Genomic DNA, 18660 nt, shown 5'->3' with positions numbered 1-18660 from the left:
GAGAGCCAGGTCAGAATAAGCCTGATGTCTGTGTGCCTTCCTCTCCCCAGAGCAATGCCTTTCTTCAGGAGGAACAGGGAGTGAGGTGTGCTAGGCACTGTGAGCCCATGCCACTCGTTATTTCTCAAAACAAGTGTCTGGAGACGTCAGGAAACTTCAGTGCTCTACCTCAGATGCTGGTGCCAACAAAACCAAACAGGACGAACTCCAGCCTGTGTATCTAAACCAAAAAGCAGTCTGCAAGCCTTCGCCACCCGCTTCTTCCCCTGCGAAGCCCCACAACAATCGTTTTGTGTTTCAGTTTTCATGGGCTATTTCACTATTTTCACAAGCCCTGTTTTCTGGTTTTGGCATCCCATCTAAGGTTTTCAATGAACGCAACATCCACAGCGTGGGTGTCCCAGTCTCTGGCAAGATCAGGTAACACATTTCACGGGGCTCCACCTGAGCACCTCAAACCCTAGGCAAATAAAACACGAGGTCACTTGTAAAAAATTTTGCCCACAGAGAAATGTTCTGCACAATTTATCCCCCATTGCTGTCCCAGACCTAAACCAAGGCTCAATGCTATTTTTCATGCAAGTTTGTTGACATTTGCCCTGACCACCTTTTTTGACAAGAAAATAATATTTATCACTGAGGATTAGCCTTTGCCTTTCAACTGAAGACTGTCTAGGTGTTAATGGTAGACACTCAGCTATTCTTTCTGTCCTTCTTTTCCAGATCAGCAAACGAGGGCGCAGAGAAGTAACATAAATAGCTTGTGGTTGCATAGCAAGTCAAGAGCAAAACCAGAGCTGTAGAGGCCCTTCCAATTGTCAAACTACAGGCAAGAAGAAAAGTTGACTTAAAATTTGCCCAAGGGGAGGAACTGGTTAACCCGGCTGAAATCTACCTAATGGACTGGCATTTGGGCTGATACACATCGATAAACCTGAATCCGTGGATTTTACTTCTTGCTGCATTTCACTTTTGTCTTGAATTTTACATTCAGATGACAGTAATTTAAGTTCAATAAAAAGCACTTGTGTTCTTCAGAGCAGTATCTTCATTTAAATTAGTGTTTGATTTAAACAACATGCAACTTTTTTCTTCCAGTGGGCAACTTCATTTGTAGACTTTATGAATTTTCCTAGGGATTACTTAATGAAATATGGTAGAAATACGCACTGTTATGTATGCATAAAGGTATATATAAAATTACAAGTGTCTTTGATTCACTCTTACAGAACTTCTACATTTTTTATTTTTAAAAACATACCGGGAAAACGTTTAACTTCAGATTTGCTTATTTATCTGATTTAATTTCAGTCTTGTGTTTATGTATCTAATATATTCTCCAAAATATTGCTAATATAACTCAATTATTATTAAAACATTTGTTTTTTACAGCAAAATATTTTGGTTAACTATAAAAAACACTGGATATTTTAAATAACAAGAAGATCTTGCAATAAAACCAGAATGTAAGGGCCCAGATCACTGTAATTTTCAACCCTTAAATTAATTTTCAGCTATAAGTAGTGGCTTCTAGTGAATTTTTCTTAGCAAGGTATCAACACCTGCAAAGAAGAAAAATGAATGAAAGTATTGTCACAGTCTTCAACAAATACACCCCTCAGTCACAAGCGAGATGAACAAGAGATGTGAGTGCCTTTGATTCCCCACAGGCTCAGCCTGAGTGTTCAAATGCAGTAACGTTAAATGACCCGTGATACTGGTTTCACCCCAAGCACGCAGACTCAGGCATTGCTGTCTAGCTGCCAGCTACTGTTCCCACCAGCAGAAGTCACCCACCTGGGGCAGCATGCGATTTTCCTCCTCCAGCTGTCTTACTCTTGCCTCCAGCTGCCTAACATAGGACAAGGTTGATTCTAAAATCAAAAAGAAAAAAACTCGTATTATCCACATAGATCGGCTTGTGCATCCTGGTGTCAGAGCCTGCACTGCATTGCCTCATACGTACAGCAGATTCCCTCTCAGACACCTGCTAATTTTCACCTCTGCTCCTCTTGAGAGCAGCGTAAATAATCCTGCCCTCTGTTCACTGGAAACTTCACTGACCTGCATCAGGAAATTTGGTCACCGCAGAGAGTGACTTCCCTTGGATACAAGTATTGAAAGATCATCTCAGTGTTCCCTTCAGCAGCCTTATTTCCCTCTTGAAAATGAGTCACACTTAGTCTGCTTCTTCCCAAGAGCAGGTCCATGATCCATCCCTAGAAGCAGCTGAGAGCTTTCTTACCATTCATTTCTTGCATTACACAGAGTTTCTACTATTAAAACGCTGTACCTAAAAGAAATACATGCCTGAGAAAGTAACACGTGCTGCCTGTAAGAGATCTCTCCTCAGTCCAGCAGCACTGCTGTGACTCTCCCACCTCCTTGCCCACGGCTGGCAGCCCACCATGCACTCACGCCTGATCCGAGGAGCCCCCCAGCCTCTCCGAGATGTCTGTTCTCTTGATGTATTTGTGCTCATAGCACTGTGTAAACAGTAAAATTGTACCGTTCATGACCAGTGCTGTGGAATCCACAGCTATTGGGGCACCACTGTCCCTTGCTACGAAGCTGCACAGAGCAGAGCTGCCATCTGGTTCAAACTGACGGAGGAATTTGGGCACTGCTTCCCTCCGGTGCCTAAATCACCATGCCAGCCTGCCCATAAAGTTAAAGCAGGGAAATGAGGCCTCTTTTACCGCTCTTACAAGGCCGCAGTAAGCTAAAATATGCACGCCCAGATAGTGCACAGGAATTTACACAACAGGAAAACGACATGGGAATTTGTCGAAAATGATTAATACACGGCAAGGCACTGGATTAAAAAAAATAATAAAAAAAAAGCACTGTATAACAAAAGGCAGGGGTAATCTGAGGCTCTGCTGCAGAAGGATTTCCATAGCTGGTGATGGGTACATCTCCGGAGAGCCACTAAGCCCAGTTTGGATGAGCACTTAGAAGATGAACAGCTTATTCAATTAACTCCGTACGACAGGGTCCCTCCCACCAAATCCGCCTCCTTCCCAGCAGCAGCACTTCTGGGAGGAGCTGCAGAAGCTCCCTCGCTATTAGGGCCATTAGCAAAGGCAACAGCTCCCAGCACGTCTCATCTCTTCTCGCTGCTCTTTTCCACAGAAGATGGCTCCCGTGGAGCCACCTTTTTTGGGGGGGGGAGGTGGGGGGCTGAAGTAGGTGCTCTCTGTGGCACGAGCCATCTCTAAACTACATGGCTGCTGCCAAGGTAGCTCGGGCCTGGGCTTCATGCTCAAGCCCAGCTTCCCAGCTGTGCCCACCAGCCCTCTTCACACAAGTCCCCATCTCACCTCTTAGGTTTTTTGTCATTTTCTGTTACCATTTATTCGCCCTCGTACAGCACAAAGCTCTCAGCAAAGCCTGCCTCGGTTTTGTTTCTTCACGTGTGTGGTGCAGTCTAGAGCTGAGGCCTCTCCCTGCTCCTCAAGTGACAGTGCTGCCAGGTCACAACGTCACTGCCAGCTCGTACCAGCTGGGGATGGGGTCCAAAATCTCCTCACTTGTTAACCCTTCTAAAACATGAAACATGTATTGAAATCTTTTGTAATCTGATTAAAACTGAAAATTAGGTCAGCTCCGAGAGACTTGATCTAGCAAATCCTGATTTATGTGAGTATTCTTGACACAAACCAAATGCATATATATTTCAGTATCTGTTAATATATTTATGCTGTGATGCTATGAGCTTAGAGGAAGAACTAAGCAGAAAAGGCAGCCAAGGACATAAGAGACAGATGAATTGAAAATACAGTGAAACACTGTCACCACTGAAAGCAAGAACAAAGTTTCAAAAAAAAAAAAATGTTGCCTCTTAGAAGTATTTATAAGAAGGACTATATGATCCAAATTCATAATCAGCCTGGAGACCAACAAGGAGCAATAAAGAGCAAATCTTAAAGCTGCCATCCAGGAAACAGTTACCTGCTGCCACTCCCATCGTCATTCCAGGCAAATTTCCATGGGACAATTAAGCCAATCAAAACTGAAGCAGAATAAACTGGTGATAGCAACACTTCAGCAGGAATACGTATCTGAGCTGAAAACAAAGGTCTCCCAAGGGGAAAAGAGTACAGAAACTTAGCATCACGTCCATAACAGTAATGTTATTTTACAATAAAGCATTTAATAAAGTGCTACAAAGTGCCAGGCATTCACTGCTCTGAAACATAACCTGCACAAACAAGATGATTTTTAGCTGATGTCATTAGTCATAAAGCTTTTGTTGTACGATTCCCCAAACAGATTTACCCAACATTGCTCGTTTTCACAGAATTGCAAGTACACAAAGGCCCTGCCTTATCTGCAGATCGCACCCCGAGCCGTAAGCATGCTTGCAGATACTTACAGATACACCTCCACACACGTGTGCTGAGTTTCTTCTGCCCACAACACAAGCAGCGAGGAACAGCGTATGCATTAACAGCATCCAAGCCCAGCTATTATGTTTCTGAGTGATGGCACAGAAGCTGTCAACTACGTGGAGATCGAACACATCTTCATCAAAACCAACAAACAACTAACTTGGGCCAACATCTAGACCAGACCTGACCACAGACACACAATGCTGCAATAGCCAAACGACCAGTTTCACCTCCTGCGGGCTTCCTGGCTATTATTTCTGCTCTTTCCCATCTCCCTTTGCTAGGCACTTCTACAGAAGCAGCAATTTTAAACAATTCCCACACTTATGAATGGATTCCTACCAAGCAAACTTCCCTACTTTAGCTTCCCATGCTCTGAGTGTAACTGAAAACATGCTCGTTGGCCCGTGCTTCATTCCCGGGCTGAAACTAAAACTCCTTCCAAAGGACTGCACAGACAGTAATATCTTGCTTTTAGGAAAATTCAGCGACAATCTGCCCTTTCTCCATATCCATCACTCTAACAGCTTATTAGAGAACATCAATATTTACGTAGCTGATCTCTTTTTCTGTTGACAGCCACACTCTGGAAGCCAGTAGATATTTTTAGGTTATGTCAAATCTTATCAAACCCTTATGACGCTGCCAAGGGCATGTTTGTGCCTTGGCTTTGCCCATTTTTGTGCGACTGCGCCTGCTCTTGATCTATAAGTCACTCGTAACATTCTTTAAGCTAGATTATCCTCTGCTATTTTAGAATGGTTGAGGATGTCACACGGAACTCTTGGTTTCTAAGGACGCTTTTTTTTCTTTCCCCCTGGGTTTGGGTATTTTGTTGGCTTTTGTTTTTTCCCCTATTAAGGAGAATTACAAAAGCGCTGGTCCCTTGAGCAGTGCTCACGCATTCAGACGTTGGGGTACGCCGAGTTACAGAGGCAGAACGCTTCCAGCTCAACCAGGCTGCCTTACCAGGGCGCCTACTGCTAGCCGCCAGTGCTGCCGAATTAGCCATCAGTTCTGTATTTTCTCACACAGTCCTGATAGCCCAGCTGGGGAAAGTGATGCAGGGCTGCGAGCAGCACGCTCGGTAGCTGACAGGATAACCGAGCTGTTCATTTTTCTGCTGTTTATGTGGAGCTGCGTACAACAGATAACAAAAGAGCATGATGGTTATTATGCCACCTCCTGCTTCTGTCTATTACAAACCAAACAGTACATGACAAACCCGAATTATAAAACATACTGATGTAAGTGAACAGCCAGCAGGCTTTGGCTCTCCCATATTCCCTGCGCCCATGTCTGACCCAGAGGAGCAGCAGCACGTTCCCTGCACAGCCAGGACCACAGCAGGGCCCAAGCCCTCAGCATCTGCTGGCTCCGTCCTTTTCACCCCGTGGCTCCTGCACCGGGCACCCGCATGCCCTGGGGCCGAGCTGCGAGCCCTGCGCTCGCGGCTGGTCTACGGGAGAGGGCGAGGAGCTGCTGGGCCCACAATCCATCAACATCACTTGTCCAGCTTAGGACATCTTCACATTAGCACAGTTTTGGGGGTGTTTTTTCCAAAAACATTGCCTCTGTTCTAAGATCCACAACAACTGACCATGGGGTATCTGCAGACCTCCTGATCAGCTCTAAAGGATCAACCTGTCAGCTGGCATGAAGCAACTTCCTCCATGGATGTTAAAAATGGGTAGAACCTTTCAACTTTGGAGACGAGTGGTAATACAGTGGATAAGCAAACCACACAACCCATAGAAAACAGAGAAAATCCTCCGAGCTGACAAGACCTGGAGGCTGGAGGTACTGGGAGAGAAGAGCACTGGAGAAGCAGCAGCCGGTCCTTACATCTTCATGGCCAGAAAATGGAAAAATATGATTTCACGAGGATGCAAACACCGTCTCGCTTCTGTTAACGTCAAGATCTTCTGCTTCAACTGGCTCAGCTAATTTGGTATTCATGCTCCTAAAGGAGGTCACCAGAATCCGGGGAGCTGTCACATCCCGATACGCGTATTTTAAACACACACGGTATAAACGAGTGAAGCTGCCAACAATTTGCCTCAGCAAAGAATTCAGCACGTTATGTATAGGGACACTTTGATGTCTGGCAATGCAGGTTCGGTTCAGGTAGACTCAGCTTCGACACAGAAAGTCGTTTGCTGTTGCTGCCCCTGCCCTGTGTAGGCAGTTACACATCAGATCAGGGTTTGGTCGTTCAGATCCACACCCAGCATCCTGCGATGAAAACAAAATAATCTTTCAACAAATGGAAGATGAAAAACCAGGCTGCGCAAGGGCCGTTGTCAACCCTCCTGTGATTAACTGACAGCTCCGTACATTTCTGAAAGGGTTTCCATGCTAACTGGGGAGCAGATTCAACGACACGTGAAGTATCTCCCTGTCCTATAATTCCTAGTCGTCTGATTTAATTACTTCAGTATTAATATTCATGACTGAAACTTGTTATTACTGCAATCCATCCCCTTTCAGCTACTTTGAATGTGAGGAAAACCCCGCTAATGGCTTTACCCTAACTCACCTTTCCTCCACCTGCGTTTCTCCATGGCTGAAGCTGCTCCACGTCCACACCAGCAGCGTCCAGCCTCCGGCACTGGCACACGGCAACTTCTGAAGGTCACTTTTAGCCCTGTCTGCTCTGATTTGCTGTTGTGGTTGCACACTCAACGGGGATGTTACGTAAGATGAGTGCTGGAGAACTTCTTATGAAAGAGCAGCAGAATTCCCCTGCAGCCCAGCAGTATTAGGACTAGTGCTGCCACATGGACAGAGAGAAGGCAGCCTGGGCAAACTTTTCTGAAGCTCCCAGAAAGTTTCATGCCAGCAAACAGGGCAGTGTGAACACTGGGACAAGGTTTGCGTTTCGCACAACCACTGCTGTCTGAGATTCTCCCACGCCATGCTGAGACTTCCTGCGATTATGGATCCAGCCCTTCCCCGCTTCTCCCTGCAATTCAAACTACGGCTCACTACGCTTAGCTCATTCACTGAGGATTTCGGGACGGAATCCTTGCAAATTGAAAAACACATACGTGCTAATTCACACACCCTCGGTGCCGTACTACCCCCCCACCTCGTTTTGTTGTGTGCCGTGTTTCCCCGTTTCAGGGCACACTGCACTCAGGTGTGCTAATTATGATATCTCTGCACCAGCTATTTTTACCCAGATTTCACATGAAGGTAGCGTTTCCTGATTTGCAGCAGCTTTTAATCACAGATGACCTATTTACTGCAATAAGCAAATACTCCCCTTTGCCTTGAGGCAGCCCTAGCCATGCCTTTAACAATTCCTTTGCTGCAGCAGCACCGAGGGCTTTGCTTTTGCCAAAGTCACCTGAGGAACACCCCTAAAGTCACCCAAATGCTGTCTGTGACAGAGCTACTGAAAATAAGGGGTTGGCTCCCACTTAAGAACTTTGCTGGTTTAGTTCTGCATTTGTTGGAGGTTTTGCTGCATGTTTAGCTTTGGGGTGCATCAAAGCTTGCAGCTGAATCCATTTCCAAGAAAGCTCCAGTTTGAAAAACTCTCCCAGAGGATTCAGCTGCGGGAACAACTAAAAATGACATCAAACATCAGACATCAAACGTCTCTAAAGCTATCCATAGCACTCCAGCTAACAGCTGGATAATGCCGTCACGCTAATGGTCTGCTGTAATGCTAGCCTTGGTTTGTTGTTTTTTTTTTGGAAACTAGAGGTGACAACGACAAAGCTTTTCTCCCTGGCCAGCCTGAGATCCTGTTAGCTCCACTTCAGCCTGTGCTAAATGCATTTGCCATGTTATTGATGAAAACTGAGAAAAATCAAATCCATTATGCTATTACTAAAACTTTTCCCACCGGCTGTTAGCTTGCTCTCGCATCGATCTCGTGTGTTTGCGGCCGGTGGGCTCACAGACAATGAGGGAAAATCCAAAGTTTCCCAGCAACAGCCATGCCTGGGCAAAAGGCAGAGGCCCAGGGGGTCGCAGCGACCGAGGCGCTGAATACGTGTGCTGAAGGACCCTCAGCATCCCCGCAGCTCTCCACAGACGCTCACGGGCACCCTCCTGAGGGCAGAGAATTCGATTTTTCAGGCCCCAAGTCACCAGAGGTCAAAGAAATACAGAATGGAGAAAAGTCAGCCTGGCGAGGAATGTTAGCATTGACACAGTAAGCGCTGGTTAATAAATTGCATTGGCTTCCGCTTGCAGACCTGTGATGGAGGCCAAAACTGAAAACTGTGTCAGCAGAAATTCCAAATCAGGTCAGACCCGGGGATGCTTTTTATGCTCATCCACTTCAGTCAGGAGGTGGTTATCCAGCCTCTACACTCCCTCTTCACAGGTAACTACCTGTGTGACTCAAAACCAAATTCAAATGATGTCCACGAGAGAGCAAAAACAGGAACTACACAGCCCTAATACAACCATTTATCAAATTCTTTGTGGCTTCTCCCACTTTTAAGCATTATAAACCACTCCTGTGCTGCTAGAATCCAGACGGCACAAAGGCTTTGGTAATGCAGCATGCCGGACAGAGTAGCATTTCCATTTAGCAAGCGCAGGAGGGATAATAACTGTCCCAACCAAATGAAGAAATCGATTCTGTAACCAATGTCGGAGAGGAGAAGGAAGAGGAAGGAAGCAGCACGCACAGTGCCAAGACACTAAATTTAGACCAGCTCTTACTGCTGCTCTGCCCGTCCCCGAGGACACAGAGCCTTCGTAGCCCACATCGCAGCTCACCCAACCTGAGTGCAGAGTCAAAGTACGCAACCCAACTGACAAGCAAGCTTACGCTAGCAAAGTTCTGCACAAACACCCCAAAAATATGTCGAGCTGCATGAATTAACCAGGCAAACTAAGGGACTAATTGCCCCAATACTCCTACTATTTACTTTGTCTCCAAACTACACGAAAAAAGTAGAAATGTAAGAAATATAAATGCTTCTGCCCTTTGATCTCAGCCAGTGCTGAAGCAGCAGAACAGAAGCTCTCTCTCCCACCCGCAGCTTGCAGATACCCACGACAAGCACTACGGTCCTTCGTTAAGAAAACCAAGTCCGTATGCGGTCTGTATGCCATAAAGGGGAGAAGGAATTCAACATGCTTACATAAAGCCTTCACTTTATTTGGAACAGAAGACCTCAGATTTTTGTCACCATATTGTGGTGGTGAAATCAACACGTCCCAGTACTTCGCAAATGAGGAGGGACATCATCATTATAATGATAAGGTGCATCACTGTTCACATACACATACAAGATAAATAAATGTATTTGGTAAATAGTGATTAACTGCAGAGATGCTCCTCTGCAATGCTGGAAGCCCTGACTTCGATTCTCAATTGCAGAATGGAGAAGGGAAAAAGAAAACGTACTATTTGTGCTTATTGCCAGAGCTGTAAACATTTCCAAGAATGCCTTACTAGCTGTGTTAAAAGCTCTGCCAATATACAATTTCAGCTCGGAACAGTGAGTCAGACTTTCTAATGAGCGCTACAGCCAGTCCTGAACCTCAGGGCTGCCTCAGCCTCCTGCCCATGAGGGATGGCACCCCGGAGCCTGAGGCTACGCACAGCACCCACTGCTGGCAGGGTCAGACCTCTTGCAAAAAGGGCGTTTGGGAACAACCAAAGTGACCAGAGGCTCCGGCTGTGCAAAAGCCGAGCCTGCAAGGGTGCCCAGGCATGCTTTGCTAGAGCGACAGCCGCTCTCCTAAAAAAAAAAAAAAAAAAGGGTGAGGGGGGTGGGAAGAGAGCAGGATGCTCCATCTGACTGAAAGCTAGAGCAGGGAGGAAAGAGAAGGCTCTGCAGAACAGCCAGCAGGCGTGGAGGAAGCCCCAGCAGGTGCCCTGAAGCCAGAGCACAAGGACCGGCCGGGGTGTTGCTGACAGAGCTCCTGCAGCACAACACCCACCCCTGTGAGTGCAGCCGCCTTGAGGCACAGCAGGAGCAGGATCTGATCCTCAGCAACCCAGTGCTGATCCTCAGCCAATTCCGGCAGCGCTGCCACTTCATGAAGCAAACTGAAATGTCAGCGGGAGCTTTCCTTCAGCAGCCCTAACCCTGTAAACCTCGAACGTGGGACACCAGAGCACCACGCTCTGTCTGCAGTGCTACAGCTTAACCAGGGGTATCACGAAGAGGCTGATGGAGTGTCTGCACTTCACTACATTTCCAAAACACTTAGAGGACTCAAAGACAGCTCCAAGCAGCCCCGGAGAGAAGCAAGCTGTGCACAAAACAGCCTCTGCCCTCGCTGCCAGCCCCCGGTGAGCCCCTCAGGAAGCGCACTGTGAAACAGGAGGGGATGCTACGCCACGCCACGCCTCGCCTGCTCCTTTTGTCAGCTTTCAAGAGCCATTTAATTCCGTTTGGATGAAATCAGCCAAACAGAGGAGGTACTCTAGAACCTGAAGATGGTAAATAAACAATTGCGGTAATTCTGCAGGCTCTCAAATCACCTGCACCTCCCGTCGGGGACAGAGCACTCTGCTCCCTCGTACAGGGGCTGCGACATCCGCGCGGAGCTCTGAAGCAGTCAAACCCGAGAGCTCCCACAGCTGCTTATCTACACCATCTGAACACACCACAAATATTTCAGACAAGGTCTCCTTGTGGTTTACTTCCCGATTATTTCGCTAACGGGAAAGCAGTTTACGTACTTCCTCTCCTCACACACATAAATAACGGAGCACCGCTTTTGGCTACGCAGGCTGTTGGAAACTGCCAGGTGAGAAGGAAACCCCACTGAGATGTAGGCAGAGCAGCCTGCTGCCAGCCCTGGGACCCCAAACCTGCTGCCGTGCCCCGCTCAGCACCACGTCCCCCTTCTGCTGCCTGCTATAGCAGAAGGATGAGACAGACCCCAGAGGTCAGGGCCGCGTGTTTGCGTGCGCACCTGTGCACTTTGCCACACCTTTATGGTCCCTTTCTGCCTGAGAGTTATTGGGATTTCATCCAGGCCACATTCCAAAGGTTGGGATGGTAGGGATTTTGTCTTTTTTGTTGCTGCGTGGTTGTTTGTTTTTTTTTTTTAATAGGATTACAAAGGCTAAAAGTGTGCTCCTTCAACTGGCCAGAGAAAGACAGAGAAGAAAACACTGCCATCCTCCTCTCCCAGCAGCTGCAAAATAGGATTGTATCTCCTGAGACTTCCTAGAATTAAGACAGAAAGATACAATTATTTTAGAGTCCTGTGCAATAAAAGACCTATGTGTCTGTAAGTATAGACTGAAAGAAAACTACAGGTAAAACAGCTGGGGGGATTACAAATCAGATTATATTACATATCTGTGGCCACTGCAACTCTTATTAAAAAGACAACTAAACCACACTACCTACTATTACATTACCCTGGGTGAGCTCAGATGCCGTGGTGCTGAGGGCAAGGAAGGCAGAGTAAGTCCATAAATGAGCTGTCAGGGTAGGTGCTGTAACAAGATGCAGACAGCATCCTGAGATTTCTGAAGAGAATTCAGAAATACAGACAGGCCTCTAAGGTTAGAGAAATGCCACTGAAACAATGCAGCCTGGCTTCCTGCCTTGCGGAGGCAGAGGAATTTCGATAATAATCCCAGGAACGCCCAGTTTCCTTTTCTCTGCTGGAAGTGGATATGGTCGAAAGAAGGTTTTGAGCCTTTTCTCCTAGCTGAAATTTTGGCAAAAATGGACAAGCAATCTGACCGGAATTAAGAACAACATTCTTCATGGGACTGGGATGTAAATGTAAGAGCAGAGTTGATACATTATTGCAGCAGGTTTCCATTCTCCATTTCCGTGGCATTACGAAGCATGACCAGCAGTTGCAATCCATCCGCATTACTTCCTGCCATTCCGCCCTGCTTTCACGTCCACGGAAACAGCAGAAGACAACGTATTTCGCCCAACCTCCATCGCCTCGTTTACACCATGCCGTGCACAAGGACTCAACAGTAACTTCCAGCCTTAACCAACACTTAAAAAAAAAAAAAAAAAAAAAAATTAAAAAAATAATAATCTCAAAGCACGGGGCAGGAGAGCGAAAGGAATCTCCTTCCCTCCTATTCTCTTAATAGCAGCGACGACATACTGGCTCCAGGAACAGTTGACACAGAAAACAATTTCTTCCTGGAAATGTGCCAGAAGCTCAGGAAAGTTATAAATGTGCCTTTCCTGCAGCATAAACACATTTCAACGAGGCTCCACAGAACGGGCAGCGGCAGCAGGCGTCGGGCAGAGCAGACATTAAAGGTTCCCTGCCCCTCTGCTGCAGGCTGCCCGCACAGCCCGGCCGGCCCATGTTCCCCAAGGCAGCAAAGTGCCTTTCCTTGGGAGCTGCAGGAATAGGAAGGGGAATTGCATCTGCAACTGCTTTCTTCACTATCTTTCTAGGTGTTTTTTTGTTGCTGTTCTGTGGGTCTTTTTGGTTTGTTGGTTGGTTAAGTCCCATTGTCACTAACAGGCAGAAGCCCAAAGGCAGCTGGCACGTCCCTAAGCCACTTCACGGGCTGGAAAGTCACAGTAAATCAACGCTTTTCCCACTCCGATATCCCCTGCTTGCACACCTGCCTGCTACAGACACACCTGGGGACACGTCCTTCCAGCTCACTGACTCGCAGCACTCCCGGCCTTCTCCTCCCCTCCTTGCCATGGGAGCGCTGGCAGCGGCAGCGACGCGGCTGGCTGAGTTTTGCTGAGCGCATTCGCTGCACGGTGAGCAGCAGCCCGGCTCCACGGGCAGCACGGGAAGGATTTACATTGCATGGGGCAGCAAGAAAAGTGCTAGGGCGGCAGGCCATGCGTGGTGACCCAAGGGAGGTCATTAAAAGGCCACAGATTCAGGACTTCTTCCTAATATCCATACCAAGGGCAGCTTCCCATGAGCAGAGGAAAGCACCAGCGTTACACCAGATTTAGCCAGGTGTAGGACTTCAGCAGCCAGGGTAAGGTCTGTACATAACCAGAATTAGGGCTTCTGGGCAACACTTTAATGAAACATTTATCCCTGTCACCTAAACATCAAAAGCTCCTTCCAGACACCATCTAACCACGATGGAGTCACGGCTGAGGACACTACTTTCAGCTGAATGGAGAAGAAACACAACACACAGCAACATCTCACGTGTCCCTGAGCTTCACACAAAAACTTCACGCGTGGACACCGAACAGGGCGATGGTCCTGTTCCCAGGGCACTGCTGCAGGGCAAAAAAAAGGATCAAAGACCACCTGTGTATTCCAGACTGGTCACTGAACAAGACCAGTAACGAGCAGAGCCTTTTGTCAGCTTCCAGATCTGCCTGCTGATGGTATTCCATTTGTTGCCACAGACACAGATATTTTGATCAAAATGCTTATACTTGTGTTAAGCATGAACATGAAGTCATTGCTCTGTCTTAGAAGAATATGAGATTAAAGGGTCAGGTCTCAAAGGGATTGAATCCTTTGGTTAAAAAAAAAAAAAAAAGATTAAGGGAAAAAGCTCGCGCTTGGTTTTGAAGGTTTAAGAAGGGAAAAGAGAAAAGGAAGGAGGCAGAGAGACGGGAAGGAAACGTGACCCTGATTTGAACTAACGAGTGAGACAGATCTCTTATTGTGGAAGTCAGAGGAATGCAGACCTGCTGGGAAAAAAGTATAATCAGAGGAAATAAGTAATAATCAGTGAACTTATTTTCAGAAAATCCCCTTATCGTTATGCCTTATTCTTAACATGAACACAATATTTCTTATGATTCAGTAAAGAATTCCCAGGAAATGTAAAGAGAAGTGATTTTTTTCTAGATGGCATTCTTCAAGTCATCCATTACCTTCAGAGAAAGTCTACAATCCCTTCAGCATCCAAGCGTCTGCTACTAAACATGTTCAACGCTGACAATAGCCAATTTTGTTTCAGAGATGCTGACTATGCAATGCCACGTCCTGCTTGTCATTACCTCACGGCAATGCCCAAGTAAGACCCACTGCTGGTGCCACATAACCAGCTTCTTCCTTCAGCTGCCAACTAGGTACATTTCAGAACTGTAAAATAAATACATAAAAAAAATTTTGAAAGTGTTTTTCATTGGAAGCTCTTATGACCTCACATTCATTAAGTACCATAATTACTGCAACAATAGTCACAGCACTGCCAAAAGCGACATTTCACGATGTTTTCTTAAAAATACTACTATTAGCACATAGGGTATTTAATAGATCTAGTCAACAGTGTCGGAGATGGAAGTTGGTGACTCCTCTGTCACAAGTGAGTTCTCACAGTAACACACAGAAAGATGAAAAAGAAAACTATTTATACATACACACACAGTCAGCAAGCGCACAATGTGTTGATGACAAGCATTAGCCAGACCTAACCTCTGGTATTTTGACGAGTACAGCCGAAAGATTCACATCACGTTTCCAAAATCTTTAGTCAAAGACACATCACTGTTTGACAGAGTTTAACACACTGACCTATGACTAATGCAGGACAGTTTCAATTTGTCTTTCAATATTAAAAATATTCATGAAGGGGCAAGATGTTTTTCCAAAGAGTAAAGACTGAAGTTCAGCTCCTGCTGCATTTACATTTATTTATTTCTATTACCTATCTACAAAATCTTTCATCTTCATGTCGTAAGAACACTTGCTGATTAAGATCAATGTCTTTACAGGAAAAAAGGTATCTGTCCTTTTGATTCAGGTTTGATAAATACAAAGGAAAAATCACATTTTCACAAATTATACAGGAAGTGTTGATATGCTGGGGAAATGCCTTTGCAACTCCTTATGGACTTCTTGGGGATCACGCATGAAGAGATTTCACATGTCATAGAAAAGCTTCCCTATACTGTGGAAAATAAAAATTCTGTACTGCATATTCCAACCCTTCTCAAATTAAGTCCTTTTCCCTGTTGAAATAATGCCTTACACCCACAGAACCCTCAGTTCAGCCAAAGTCACTCTGTTCCTAAATCAAAAAGACTTGAATCAGCAGTGTCACGCACTAGATTGAACTTGCCGCTAATCCAATCAGATACACCACTTACTTTGCCCTGAGTGTTAAGTATGCACACACCCAAGCAATTAAAGACCACATATTTCATTAAATAATGCTGCTTCATAATTCACAGTTAATGTCTCAGCACAAATTAAAAGGGAGTTTAAATCCTACTTCCCCTCGCTGATGCGTATCTCTGACCAGCTGCTCTGCCACCCTGGCAGGGTGTATTGCCGCTAATCGCTTCCGTTTTTACAATGCACTAAAATGGGTCGTATAACTTTCGAGATGACTGATATCAGAGCAGACCCGAGCTCTGACACAGCGTAACGGGACACAAAGCACGAGTCTCGCCGAGCCCGCTGCCGCTCAGCTGGGCACAGAGGATGGGAAGGAGCTACCTTGCGTCGCGACACACAGCCAGGGAATGCAGCCCAGCCAGCAAAGGGGAGGTGACCTGCACTCCTGGCAGAGATGCATGGGTAAATAGTGTGTTTGTGCACTACCTATGCTTTTATTAAGGGTGTATATTCACATAGATATTTCAGGAAGGCTGTTGCAACCACCCTCTGCAACTTGGAATGAGTGCAAATGCAACCCGTAGCTCGACAGCACGTGTAAGCCCCAGCGGAGGCAGGACTCCTCTCCTGCAGAATTTACATATTAACCTATTTACATACCCAAAGTGAGGCCCAACACCAAGGACAAAGTTATTTGGACTCCCTGTCACCTCCTTCCCAGCTGTAAAAAAGCAACTTAGCAGCTGTGAGCTGCAGCCTCAGGGCAGAGCTAGGGGCAGCTCTCCCAGGACCATCTCCTTCCCTCTGCCAGCAAGCTACAATCTATCCTGTTGGGTGGGTAGGTATTTTCATCATGCCCAGAGACATTTCCCAAATGCTAGCCTTCACCTGCTAATTGTAACTTTACATTTTTACCAGCAATTGGTTTTGCCTGCTGCTCTTGGTGCTACAGACTTTAAGAGACTTTAAACACTTTTTACCTAGAGCATAGTTTAACAGAGCACGGTGACCTGTTTCATTCTATAATCAAGTCTTCTTGGCCCTGTGAACTACAATAGAAAAGTCAATCAAGTGTAAAAGAAATTAGGAATGTTGCTACTCAAAACAACCAAATTTTTCAAGTCATATTTCTTAACTGTAAGATTATTTCACAATTGTCATTCATTTGTGCCAGCTTCTCCGTGAAAAGATTGCAGAAAAATTATGTTTATTTGAAATGTCACCTTTAGCAATCTTCATACCAAGTTCAATAAGCTCATACCACATTAAATTGAAAATCTGCTGAATGAAAGATGAGTTTGACTGAACTGTGGTTTTCATAATGTAATAGCACATAATCAAAGGCAAGATTGCTATCCCCAGCAGAAGAGTCTCTAGTAAAAAAATCTGTTTCATGCTAACAAGATAGGTTAATTATTGTTTCCCCCCATAACTAAATACTAATAATATATGTAAGATTTATACAGTTTTTACTCATTACACTGAAACAACCGATGTATGCATTTTAAAAATGATTTCTCTCTTCGTAAAGGCAATGACAAAGAGCAAATCTTTCTTTCTCATTTTTTTCTGTTTACTTGAAGAAACTCTCACTAAGGACCACAATGAAGTACTCTGACTTTACCCTGGTTTCTCTAACGCAAGTGTCACAGTATCTAGACCGAGAAATTAATATTTTCCTTACACCATGATTTCCTTACACCTTCAGATCATCCATCAACACAAACCTTTGCTTGAACACTTAGAGATATGCCAACAAAAACAACTGAAAGCCCAGGAAAAGCAGTAAAAGCGGACATATGCCTCCACGTCCTCAAAATTTTACTTCCTACCATCTTGTCAAACATTTCTCTTGTTTGACATGTTTATCAGCTGGATAAATATGCACGTTGTCAAATTTCACATGCAGAAGCATCATTTTGACCCTGCAGCAGACATTCACATTGTATTTTTGCAGCTGGGGAACCCATAAAAGACAAATATGTTTTGTACAGAGGCAGGAGGATTGAGGCTGCATGAATGATGAGTTTGGTCTGAAGATTTATTTAAGCAAAGCACACTTTCAAAAAAATAATAATAAACCAAACATGACATTCAAATGAAGTTAGATCCTGTCGCAAAGAAAAGTCAAAGGAGAACTTTCAAAAGAGTTTAAAAAAAAAAAGAAGTCCCGTTTCTGTATGTGCCACCCATGGCCCTTTTCAAAGCTCTAACATATACACACAGAACCTTCTGAATGTTCATATAGCTACATTTAACCTCGTAAAAATATGTACCAGTCAATATTAGTATGCTGCAGATCTTGTATTTGCTGTGAGAATAGCTTTACTGCCAATTCCCATGAATGAATTCAGCATTTTACAGAAGTATTGGAGAATCAAATATTTGACACTGAATACAAACGGATTTTTCATATGAGTGTTTTGAAGATCTGCACAAGATGTTCTTTTAATTATGCCAGCCCCAGTCACACGATATGCCACTTACCAAGAGGAGTGGCGTGTAAGAGAGCGCTTACGGATAATGCTGCTCTCTCTGCACGCCAGCATTTTCATCCCAGCATTTCCACGGTGCTTTTATTTCCATCCAACAGTTTTCTTGTGCATGTAAAACCTGCCACATGGCTGTAAATTTAGGACATTCAAGAGTGGATCAATGATTTTAGCAAAGCTAACACAATCAGAGCCAAGATTATTTTCCAGATCTAGTTAAAATGGTTTTTCATTTTGAAGGCTTAATTTTGCTGCTATTTTTCAGGTTAATACTAGTGTAAGAAGGGGCTGCACTGCGCCATGATGTGGTCTGTCAATTCTTTTATCCGGCCTCTCATTGTCACTTCTGCTGTTTTGAATGTTTCTCTGTGCTCCTTGCAGCCAGCCACTGAATCACAAAATCACAGAATTTCTAGGTTGGAAGAGACCTCCAAGATCACCCAGTCCAACCTCTGGGTTGGACTTTAGCCCATTCCCCCTCGTCCTGTCACCAGGCACATGGGAGAACAGACCAACCCCTACCTCGCTACAGCCTCCTTGAAGGTACCTGTAGAGAGCGATAAGGTCACCCCTGAGCCTCCTCTTCTCCAGGCTGAACAAGCCCAGCTCCCTCAGCCGCTCCTCGTAGGACTTGTTCTCCAGGCCCCTCACCAGCTTCGTCGCCCTTCTCTGCACCCGCTCGAGCACCTCCATGTCCTTCTTGTAGCGAGGGGCCCAAAACTGAACACAGTACTCAAGGTGCGGCCTCACCAGAGCTGAGTACAGGGGGACGATCACCTCCCTCGCCCTGCTGGTCACGC

The 18660-nt window shown here is 45.5% G+C and overlaps 1 protein-coding gene across 2 annotated transcripts in view; it reads right to left on the bottom strand.

The window, feature by feature from the left end:
* The window catches only part of CCDC85A (coiled-coil domain containing 85A), a gene marked incomplete at its 5' end in the record, with an annotated part of 75597 nt that overhangs the window by 13891 nt on the left and 43046 nt on the right, over positions 1–18660 (bottom strand). For both annotated transcript variants that reach the window (XM_084284350.1, XM_084284351.1), the window contains one exon: positions 1798–1874. In XM_084284350.1, coding sequence (XP_084140476.1) covers positions 1798–1874 — 77 coding nt within the window. The remainder of the gene's footprint in view (positions 1–1797; positions 1875–18660) is intronic.

Source organism: Netta rufina (genome assembly GCF_964035555.1).
Source record: "Netta rufina genome assembly, chromosome: 3".
Lineage (NCBI taxonomy): Eukaryota > Metazoa > Chordata > Aves > Anseriformes > Anatidae > Netta > Netta rufina.
Note: the sequence above shows the minus strand (reverse complement) of the source record. Positions and strands in the feature narration are given on the sequence as shown.